The 12,493-nt window shown below is 28.9% G+C and overlaps 1 protein-coding gene across 1 annotated transcript; it reads left to right on the forward strand.

The window, feature by feature from the left end:
• The first annotated feature begins 7,518 nt into the window (after positions 1 to 7,518).
• On the forward strand, positions 7,519 to 10,334 carry LOC114717766 (uncharacterized). The gene is made up of 3 exons (XM_028902961.1): positions 7,519 to 8,397; positions 9,112 to 9,669; positions 10,242 to 10,334. Exons 1-3 carry the CDS (start codon positions 7,519 to 7,521, stop codon positions 10,332 to 10,334), a joined length of 1,530 nt encoding a protein of 509 aa, XP_028758794.1.
• Positions 10,335 to 12,493: the final 2,159 nt, after the last annotated feature.

The raw sequence follows: 12,493 nt of genomic DNA on the forward strand, positions 1-12,493 counted from the left end.
ATGAATGATATCTTTTTGTTTGTGGATTATACAATTTATTTTGAATTTTTTACTTAATTAGACACTTTTAAAAAAATAAATCCATTTAGTCCCTATAATTTAATTTATGAGAGAATAAATATTTTTTAAAATGTAGAAACTAACATATTAAATTGATGAAGGATTGATCTGCCCGAGGTCATATGGTGAAGCAAAAGAAAAACTTTTTATCAAATTTTTGTTTGCAAAAGAAAAAGTGAAAAACGTATGATTTGTTATAAATATACTAATATCTTCGTGGATGTTTATATATCTTTCCTTATCTCCTATATCTCTTGTCACCTTCAATATTTCTCATTATTTTTATATCATATAATTATCTTCTATTATCATACTGTAGATTTTGTCAAAAAAGTAAAATTATGTCTATAAATAGAGGCCATGTATAATATATTTAGCATCTTGCATGGAATAAGAAATACTTCTATTTTCTCTTCTTCTCTACTCTACCTTTAGTTTTATAATATGTTATTAGTATGAAGCTTTAAGGTACATATGATATACCTTTGAACCCTAGCATAATTTTAGGGAATTATCTCTATGATTTTTTCCAGAATATCTATTGCTCTATTCAAATGAAAATATCTTGAGCATCGTATATATGATGTTTCAAAGTATTTGTATCCTATTCAATTTATCTAAGTTAATCTAAGCCATAATAGATATTGCAAATATGTTCAAATAATTATATTTGGTAATGTGCAAAAGTCCCATATTTTACAATCAATATAATTCTCATTGAAATAGTTGGTGATTATTCCTCAACTTATCAATGATTATATGCTTAGTAAAAGTCTCCATAAGTAACTAGATCAAAACTTATGAGAACAAACTTTTTGTTAGTGTTGGGACAATTGATTTTATATATTTTTGTATATGAATGCATCAAGACAATAATGTATTGTGAATTCTCCCTTATAATTGGTGTTTGATTATGAGCCAGACATTTTTAATTTTAGAGTGTGTACTATCTATTATTTCATGACAATAATGCACATAGATAGATATTAAAAGTAAGTTGAGATCAATATTGGATAAGAACCTCTTTATTCTTGTTTGTCTCTAAACAAAACAAAATAATGTTTCTTTTTAGAAACTTATGGATTTAAGAGACTTGCACTGCATGTTCCTAACATAAAGGAGAGAAAATGAGTACCTAAAAAAGAGAACACATAGAATACATTTTTACTATCAAATATACATCCTCAAGTATAGTACTATGAACTAAAAGTTTATAAAGTATTACATTCATAAAATACTGCTAATTTCTACCATATGCAATTACTAACTTAAGTGAGAATTCTTAATTCTCATATTCCAGCTAAAAGTACTCTTAATTTTATAAGGCGTGCTAAAAGCATGAGAAAATGATCTTTTCTAAAAGAAAAGAAAATGGAGCAAATGATCAAGATGATTATACTAAGGAGTTATAAATTGTAAAATAGGTTAGAACAAAACTATTTGACCCTTGAAGAGGTTTAAGTGTTTGAAAGCAATAAAAAGATTTCCATATGTTATGTCATTAAAAAAAAAGAGGAACCAATAGAGGAATAAAATTGTTGACAAGAATTTTAGTAATGATATCACGTGATCAAATGAGAGTCTTATATATAAATCTATAATGAGATACAAATAGAAAAATTGTTGGCCAATAGAAAAGAAAGATGCAACATTATGATAGGGATTTGTGTATCTCTGGCCCAAGCACTTAAAGTATAATGTTAGTATTATATAAATGGGTGTTTGTACAAGAAAAGAGAAATACAATCTTGTGATGGATTAAATTTTTAGGTATCTTATTAATCAAATAGTTTGATAATATAATGCAAATATTTCATATTTGTCTAGAAAATATAATGACTCACTATATGGTGAAATTTTATGTGAATCCCTGAAGGATTGAAATCCTTATGTAAGTTCAAAATGATCCAATGTATGGAGAAATTTGAATCACAATATATGAAAAATCTCTGAAGGATTCAAGTTTCCAAAAACATACAATTATATTCTTAAGAACCCCACTCAATTAAGTTGGATAAGTCTACAAGGAGACGTATGTAGTATAACTGAAATAGTAAATATTGGTTAAAGTGATAATATAAAAATATTCCAAATTATCCATGTATAAAAAGATTTGAAAATAGATTTGTTATCATTGCTATTTATATATTATGTGCTCTGATAATTGCAAGATCTTTATTTATGGACTAAAGATCTATTTAGACCTCCAGAAAGTGATCAATAAATTCTTGATTCAGAAGTACCATATCTTAATGTCACTGAAGCACTTGTGTATCTAGCTACATCGTTTGCTAATTAGCATGATACAGTTTTTCATGAACATGACTACGTGAAAATGAAGTTAAGAGCATTCTTTGTTACATTAAGAGTGCCGTGAAGGTGATATTATTTTATCTGAATGTACTCAATACTAATTTTACTACTATGTAGATAAAATATTCTTATTTGGTCCTCATATTGAGAAATCACAATATGATCCACGTGTGGATAGACCACAAAGAGACTATTTGTTTCATGATTTTTAGAAGATTATAAAATCAATATTTGATGTTTTTATCCCATTACAATATTTGAAATGCTTGTTTATTATATTAGACTTTTCAATTGAAGTTGCTTAGAGAGGGAGTTGATACATGTTGTACTTTTTTTCTCTTGTCTATGGTTTTGTCCCCTTGGATTTTCCTAGCAAAGTTTTTAATGAGACAACATTGCATAATGTATCAATAAATGGTGTATTCTTTTTCTTCTACTAGTTTTTTATCCTATAGGGTTTTTATTAGTTGAAAATTTTTTAATGAGGCACATTCATATATAATAGACATCCAAAAGGGAGTGTTATGAATATAATAATATATTTGTTGATGTCTATATATCTTCTATATCTCTTGTCATCTCTAATATCTCTCATTATTTCTATATTCCACAATTATCTTCTATTATTATATAATATGTAGATTATGTCAAAGATGTAAAGCTGTGCCTATAAATAGAGGCCATGTATAATGTATTCAACATCTTAAATGGAATAAGAAATATTCTTATTTTCATAAGATATACTCTTATTTTCTACTCTACCTTTTGTTTTATAACTTGATCCAATTTTTTTTGGGGTTAAGGGTCAAAAATACCTATGAAAATATACCAAAAGTTCACCTAACACCATAAACTTTCTTTGGGTTTAAATTTAACCATCAAAGTTTAAAAAGAGATCAATAATACCAATGCTATTAACATCTGTTTTATTACCAGTGGGACCCATGTTTTTTTTAATGAAATTACTGAAATACATCCAATTAAAACAAAAAAAGTTATGGGTCAAAAATACCCATAAACTTGCACTAAAAGTTCACCAAATACCATATAATTTTTAATAAAAGTATAAAAATATCTCAATCTCGATAGGCTATCGCATTAGATTGTGTTAGAAATTATTAATTATACTAAATTTTTATAATTAAAATAACTCATGTAAAAAAATTTAAGCTTAAATTGAATTACTCTTTAAAATATAAGTTGTTTATATTCCCAATCTTTTCTTTTAGTAGACATTATAGGCATCTTTTGAAAATAAGTTGTTTGTATCAACAACATATGAAGTTATGTTTATCCTTCAGTTTATGTTATCAAATTTAACAATTAATCTGAATTCTTTTTTACATTTATATTTAATTCTTTGAGAGAATCTAAAGCCACTTTTGATAATGGAACCCACTATTTTTAATAAAAGTACTAAGATATCCCTAATAAAAAAAGAAGAAGAAAGAAACCACCATTTCCTTTTAACCCGCCGATGGTCTTTTTCACTCATCTCCTTTTTAAGAAAAAAACCCGCCCTCTTACAAGATGGATTTATATTCTTTATTTCAACTAACCTTTAGAGCACCCTCATTTTTTTAAAATTAAGTAAATTTTTTAAATTGAATTAAAAATATGAAAATATCAAATGAATAATAATGAAAGGATTAAAATGTAAATATTTATTGTGTTAACTTTATTTAACAATTCTCTAGAATTAAACCACTCCGGGATAAGCAATAATGATGTTAAAATATAAAACATGATAAGTTACAAAAAGATATTTAACTATTATGTATAACATTTATCCTATTAAAATATTTTGAGCTATAACAATTAATATAATAACTATAAAAATTGGCTGATTTTTATTAAAAAAAAAAAGGAAAAAAACTGTTGACCACGAAAAAAAGACTAAAATATACTTTTAGTCCTTTAACTTTACACAATGTTTTATTTTGGTCCCTTAATTTTAAAAACATTACTTTTAGTCCTTTAACCCTAAAATTGTTAATCGTAAATAATATTTTTTATAACAATCATAGTTATTTTGAATATTAAACTTAATATGTTAGCATTTAGTAATATTTTATCAACATTCAGGAGTTTAATATCATCATTTTTTGTTAATAGTTTTAGGATTAGAGGACTAAAAATTTACTTTTTAAAGTTAAGGAACCAAAATGAAACATTGTGTAAAGTTAAAGAACTAAAAGTATACTTTAGTCAGAAAAAAATTTATTAAGAAACACTAATAATCTATTTAAATTATAAAAATGGGTAAATAAAAATTTATTATAATTAATAATCTCTAACACATTCTAATACAATAACCCTTCACTATTTGGATATTTTTGTACTTTTATTAAAAATTATATGGTGTTTGGTGAACTTTTGGTATAAGGTAATGAGTATTTTTGGCCTTTAACTTTTTCATTGGGGGCATTTTGGTATTTTCATTAAAACAATTGTGGGTCCTACCGCTTAAAAAACAAACGTTAACAACACTAGCATTGTTGACATCTTTTTAAATTTTAATTGGTAGATTTGAACTCAAAAAAAATTCATGGTGTTGGGTGAACTTTTAGTATATTTTTATAGCTATTTTTGACTCTTAACGCTTTTTTTTATCCTTATAATTTTAAACCGTAGTTTTTTTATTCTTGTAGTTTCTTTTGTCCAAAATGTCTTATAATTTTATAAGGATTTGAGTTGATGTTTAATGATATTCACTTAAAGCTATAGAAATCAAAATCAAAACGGAGAAAAGCATATAAAAGAAATCATGATTAACTATCAAGTGCGGGAATGGATTAACCAAGTTTTCAGACATAAGAAAGAAGCATTAATCAGGAAAAGAGCTTCTTCAGTGAACCAAGGCAATGTTGGCGTGAGTGGAATCTTCGAAGACCTGGTTCACTCCCTAAGACGGATATCTCCAAAGCATAAACCGACACTTCTTGAATTACTACGTGCTCATCCTTAATATAAAACTTAATTAAAAATTTGATTTAGTTTTAAATAAAAGACTCAAATTTATTTTTTTTCTTCTGTTTATCCATTTTGCCCCAAGTAATCTCTATATATAGTAATTGCATATGTTGATAAATTTTCATGAAAGGATAATTCTGATACAGATGATTGATGTGAGTATTTTAGAAAAGACAATATTTATTTATTATAAATAACTAATTTAATTAATTTTCTTAATATCCTCAAATTACTTATTTAATTCATGTATTATACTATATTATGGATGTGAGGTGGTATATTGGAAACATAAAGCTACATGAGGTTGGAAATTGTAACCTAGAAAGTAAGGGTGCTCATGAGACAGGAGGAGAACGGGACAATCCTGTCCTAGTCCTGTTTCCATCCCGTATCCCGTCCCTTCCCAATGACATCCCCTCACAACATAACTGGGACAAGATAAAAATGTCCCATTTATTTTTTTTAAAAAAATTTGTCAATTATTTTATTTTAAAACTAAATGTATTTGGAGCGTAAAAACTCAGGGTAAAAATTATACAAAGAAAATAAATAAAAATGAGCTAATAAATTGACATTAATCAGAAATTAATAAAGAAAAATATTTCTTTTTGAAAGATGGAAAATATATGAACTCAAAATATCTATCAAGAAAACACCATATAACTCATATAGAAAAACTTATAAATTGTATTCAACATAATTATAAAAATTATAATATTATTATATTAATGACACATATACAAAACTAATAAGATTAAAATAGATGATATATCAAGATGGAATTGGGACGGGACACCCTATCCCATGTCATATCCCGTCCCGAGACATTTTTTTCCCGTATTACTTTTGTCCTATTAAAAAATAATTGGGTGGGAGGAGATACAAGTGAACACTCCTACTAGAAAGCAAAGCAAAGAGTAAGGAGGTGTTTGGCAAAACCAAAACCTAGGTTTCAGAATCACTTTTCCGCAAAACGAGGTAACCTCCTTCACATATTTACTTCGTAATCCATTAAAGCACTTCTGAAACCATGATTTGGTTTCTATCCAAACACTCCCTAAATGGGGATATAAATCAGAGACTACATTTTACATAAAGTGGTAATATGATGTAAATAATAAGGGGGTAATCAATTAAAGGGTTAAAATACATTTAGCACCTCGAAGTATTTTTTTGGATGCTGGGTGGTGCATCCAACACTTTGAAGTATTTTTTAAGTGCATCCAACACCCTGAAGCTTTTTTTTTTTTGTCTCGGTGCTAAATGCCTCAAAAAATATTTTATGATGCTAGATGCATCTAAAAAAAATACTTTAGAGTATCAGATGAACCAAAAAATACTTGAAAGTGTGGATGCACTTAAGAAAATACTTTAGGGTGCTAAATATACCACAAAATACTTTGGGATACTGGTGTACTCGAAAAAATATTTTGGAGTCCTGAATGCATCATAACGCTAAAATTAAAGGTCAATAATAAGGGGTAATAAATAATTAATATGCTTTCTAATTTAATATTTAAGATATTTAATTTGTATTGCGTTTCATTTTCCCCATTATTATGTCTCTTACAATCTTCTAACGACTTATATATACAAATTTTAATCTTTGTTAGAAATCAATCAAGTCCACTAGCAATATTTCGTACGTGCAAAATTGGGTTTTCCTTGGTTAGAAATAATAACTACTTAATGTAATTTCATTACCTTGACCAAAAGATTCCAATTAATAACGACCGAAGTTTATTTTTGTAATGTTGTTTTATTCAACTGTTTTGAAAGAAGTTTTGGTTATTAGTATTCAATCAATTTAATCACTTGTAATAATACACGTTTAGCTGTAACAAAGCTATAGCTAATTTGGGTTTATGTTGGGACTAATCTATCTCCCTGGCACTGAAGTCTAAGGTTAGACTAAATTAACCAAGCGTCTCACATAATGCTGGTTGGCTTATTAGGACGTCTTAATTTCATTGCTTATAAATAGAGCCTTAGTCAAAACACCAACTCAAAAATTTGTGATTCTTCCTTATTTTCCTTCCTTCTCTCTCTATATATAATATATATACCCACCCACTCTCTCTCTCTCTTCCCCGTGCAAATTTGTCCAATCAATCTTCTTCAACCCTAATTAATGCCTTCTTCTTCTTCTTCTTCTTCTTCTTCTTCTTCACGATGACTCCTTCAAGCTCTTCAGCCAACCTCGTCTTGTTGAAGGATCAACATTACAGTACCTTATCCCTTAAAGCTTTATACAAATGTGTCATTATCTTTGGTATATTTTTCCTGTTGATCCTCTTCGTCACCTTCTTGCAGCTTCATCCTTTACATGATCAATTCCCTTACATTCTCGCAAGATTCCAGGAAAAATGTACCCCTCCATCATTATCATCTTCATCACCATTACCATCGATTTCAAATAATAATACGTCTCATCATCATCATCATGCCATTAACGTTAGCAACATTGTTTTCTGCATAGCTGCTTCTGTAAAAACATGGAAGAACAAGAAACCCTACATTGAATCATGGTGGCGACCTAATATAACAAGAGGATATGTGTTTTTCGAGCACACTCCGGGGAAGGATTCTCTGCCATGGCCGGCGACTTCTCCGCCGTATAAGGTCCACGGGGACGTCACAAAGCTGAGGATCTTCAAGAAATTTCCGAGCCCAATTCAGGTGAGGATTCTGCGTTCCATTACGAAGACGTTCGAGCAGAGAGATGAGAATGTGAAGTGGTTTGTGATGACAGATGATGATACAGTGATGGTGATCGAGAATCTGATTAGGGTTTTGTCAAAGTATGATCACACGAAGCAGGTGTATGTGGGGATGAATTCTGAAGCTATTAAGTCAAATTCTTTATTTGCTTTTGAAATGGCTTATGGAGGAGGAGGCTTTGCTTTGAGCTATCCATTAATGGAAGCCCTAGTTGAGAACTTGGAAGGATGCATAGAGAGATATACTCATTTGATTTCTAGCGATTACATTGTGAGTGCTTGTATTGCTGATCTTGGAGTTGATCCTACATTTGAAAGAGGTTTTCACCAGGTAAAATATCCATAATCATTTTTTTTATTTTAATTAATTTATACCAAATTGATGAATTAGCCATATTGTTTATGGCAAGTTCAAGTTCTGATTGTTTATGGTAACATGAGTTGTATCCAACCTAACAAAAAGTGGCACATTAGATTAACGAAACAGTGTCTGGGATTTTTAATGTGCCTCTCTCAAATGTCATTTGTAATATCTTAACTTTCCAATTTTTAGGGTGATAAAATGTATAGTTTGGAATTTTTCACTATTTTTCAAAGACAGAGAAAAATCAAAACTATACAATTTTAGAATTTTTTAAATCATAAAAAATTTAAAACTACATCATTTCATTATTATAAAATATCAAATTATCACTCATTTTATATAGAATTTAATAATTAAAAGAAAAAATTGAGAGATTGGGGCATTATAATGAGCATTAGAGAGGCACATCAGAGTCCCTGCCTCTTGCAACATAGGAGCCACTTTGATGCAAGCTTTTTCTTTTTGTTCAATTTGGAGGGCTCAGCAATCAGGCAGGCAACCTGATGAGATCCCAACCGAGATTGAGCCTATAACCTCCCGCTTACGAAGGAACTTTTATGCTATTAGACTAGACTATATGGCTATTAGGGAGGCTGGCTTTTTCATCCCAACCTGTTTAACCTGTGACGACCCACTGCTTATGGTTCAGATTGGAACTAACATTGACAATTTTATATGCAGGTTGATGCACATGGGGACGTATCAGGTCTTCTTTCAGCTCATCCAAATGTTCCTTTTGTGTCTATCCACCACATGGACACCATAGACCCTATCTTCCCCTCCAAGAACCGATCAGAGTCCATAAGACACCTTCTTCGAGCAGCCAAACTGGATCACACTCGCATTCTTCAGCAAACCATATGCCACCATAAGCCTAACTTATGGACTTTCTCAGTCTCATGGGGTTACTCTCTTCAAATCTACGAAAGTGTCTTCCCTCGTTGGCTTCTCAAGAGGCCTTTGGAGACCTTCAAGCCATGGCTCGCCGAGATCTCGGCGCCACCCTATTACATGTTCAACACAAGGTTGCCTACTGATAATCCCTGTGAAGCTCCTCATGGGTTTTTCGCAGAATCAATGGAGAAAATTAGGGTTGATAATGATGGAGAAGAACATGTAGTTACAACGTTTGTGAGACGATCTGGCAGAGGTTTGATGGCTTGTCCTCTTGCTGGACATAAGTCTGCTGATTCTATCACCAGAGTTAGAGTCATCTCTCCTGCAACAATGAACCTCAAGGTCTGTAACTTTTTACTACTCTTTACCCTTTCATTATTCTCATCATTCCATTCTATTTCTTCATTTCTTCTCTTTTGTTTTGGTCAAGGATTATACTCGTAGTATTGTAGCTTAGATTTGTACTCTCCCTCTGGTCCAAAATATAGGGCAAAATTTCTAAGATATACATAAACTTTGTCTTATATTATGGATAGAAGGGAGTATTAGATTTTTTTTTTTGGAGATTAAAAAATTAAAGCTAAATAAATTACTTTAAAGTATTTATATTTATCATTTTACTCTAAACTAATTTTTTTGACTTATATATAATCTAATAATATGCATAATAATTTCATAAAGATCATGTAACATATGTTATAATTAAGTAATTTATTTAGTTTTCTTAATCTCTTCAAATTAGTCTATTAGATTTTATATTAAGAACCAAATGTAATATTACATATGCAAGTAACAAATGACTCTTCTCCTTTTTTTTATTTCTTTGACATCATTATTACTCTGTATTTGTTAATATGATGATGAACATTTATGTTTGGTTGACATAAAGGGATTTTTAATTTGTTGTGTTGCAGGGTAGAAGAGAGTGCTGTGATGTTGTACACGTTGGTTCTAGAGATGCAGAAATCAGATATAGGGCCTGCTTGAAAAATGAAATTATTGGCTAAATTTGTTTAATTCGATATTATTGTTGTACAATGTATGATCATTAATATTTATTTAATTTAATCTTTTTCACAACATCCAACATCATATATACTTTTTCATTCAAATGGGAGACAGTTGCCACCCATAAATAACTCAAGTGACAAGATAGAGGTGGAAGTGAAAAAAAAAAAAAAAGAGAAGAAAGAAAAGCAGGCAATAAAATAAATACGGCATTTCTTTCATATTGGATTCAAAATTGTCTCGCAAATGTTACAATATGGAAGAATAATATCCCAATGCCCTCTAATAGTTTAAAATAGTTGAGAAATAAGAATATTATATATTCTTATTATGCATACAAAAAGTTAAGGAAATTATAATTACAATATAACATCAATTGATGTCATTCAATTAATGTCTTTTCCCTGAAAGAAGAATAATTGAGAAAGTAACAAACAAACAAACAAAGGAAACCTTTTACCTTTACAAAAATTTATTACGTGACTGTTTTTCAATTTACCATCACAGCGATCAGCATAGAATATAAAAATTCTAAAATAATTGCTTATTGACAAGAAATGAACAACATCTATATATTATTTGTTCGCCATATATATATATATATATATGTATGAATCCAAATATCTAATTAATATATATTACAAATTTATTCTTAAGAATTATAAATAAATTAATAAATCATCAATGGCAAAAGGACTCTATCCAATTTCAATATTGATGTGATGCGAGGACACTGCTGAACAAAAGCCATGTGATAAAAGTCAGAATATATAGTTTGTACAGTGAGCAAGTTGCCGTATCTAAAGGACACGATGAAATGACATAAAAATGAATCATTAGTTTAATACTTTTTAAAAAGAAAAATGAAATCTTTATTCAAATTCATCAATTAATATTATTTAATTGGGAGGGGAAATTACATGCAAAGGCACCAAATTAAACTCATGAAATTACGATGATAAATTATTAAAGAATTAATTTATAACGGTATACTCCACTTTTACAAGAATATTAACACCCGAACTTAATTACTTTCTTCCCAATATATTACAACAGATCATGATAAATAATACCACGAGAAACTTAATATTTACTCACTCATGCAAGAGATAAACGACAAAGGCGCAAATTAAGCTCTAAAGAAACTAAATTCAATTGGCACTTTTTATTATAAGCTAGATTTCTTGGGATAATTAAGCTTATTAATATTTTAAACATGAAATATGTGAATATTGTGTCGTAAAGTAGATCAAATTGTTCATGATTTATAAATAATATCGTTATATATATAATATAAATAAATATATATTGCTTTTTATGCTAATATTAGTATGTTCCCAAATTACAAGGTAATGCTCATCATTAGTGCATGTGGTGGTTCTCTTACTTTTTCGTAAGCCTTCTTTTTCCCGCACAAGGCTGTATGTGGTCCCTTAGTTGCTTGGCGTGATTGTCATACTCACATATATTCTTAAATTCATATTGATATAAGGTATATATTTTGAATTTATATTATTACAAAGACATTTTCTTTTATTCACGCATTCACAAAGGAATTATTATACTAGTATATATTTATTTTATTTTTCAATTCTTCCTTACGATATCATTTGGAATAATTTATTGGGAAAATTTCAAAAAAAAAATGCCTCTTAAATTTGAAATTTTCAAATAAAAAATTATCACAAAAATATGTTGTTATTTGCCTTTCAAGTTTAGTCGATTACTATTAAAATACATTAACCAAGACTAATTTAAAATTTTAAAATCAAGAGGTTTTTTTTTTAGATTTTTTCTAATTTATATTTACCGATGGGGAATCTAGAAGTTTAAATTTGTACATATGTCTAGTTTGAAAATGTTTTAAATAAACAGAGATTATTACTATGTAAATGTGAAGAATAACATACATAAAAGGATAGTTATAATAGAGAGAAAATAGATGAAAATCTCTCATTACCCATAAATATCTAAAAACCTAAGTCTTTGAGTGATCGTTGCTCTCCTTTATCTGTATACAATACAATTATATACAAATATCTTCTATTTGGCCTGGTCATACATGCAATTATAATGGTAAACAAGAGAAAATTGAGAAATCTTGATTTAGGATTTTGTAATTTCCATGACTTTTTTTTTCATCATTTTCCCTTATATC

Source organism: Neltuma alba, unplaced genomic scaffold (assembly GCF_004799145.2).
Source record: "Neltuma alba isolate B1F8T4 unplaced genomic scaffold, ASM479914v2 tig00011775_pilon, whole genome shotgun sequence".
Taxonomy (NCBI): Eukaryota; Viridiplantae; Streptophyta; class Magnoliopsida; order Fabales; family Fabaceae; genus Neltuma; species Neltuma alba.

What these genes read in the sequence shown, in the direction of transcription:
- LOC114717766 (XM_028902961.1), top strand. Translation starts at nt 7,519, where the DNA reads ATGACTCCTTCAAGCTCTTCAGCCAACCTCGTCTTGTTGAAGGATCAA. An exon ending in TTGAAAGAGGTTTTCACCAG is followed by an intron (nt 8,398 to 9,111) that starts GTAAAATATCCA and finishes TTTTATATGCAG; the next exon opens with GTTGATGCACATGGGGACGT. An exon ending in CTGCAACAATGAACCTCAAG is followed by an intron (nt 9,670 to 10,241) that starts GTCTGTAACTTT and finishes GTTGTGTTGCAG; the next exon opens with GGTAGAAGAGAGTGCTGTGA.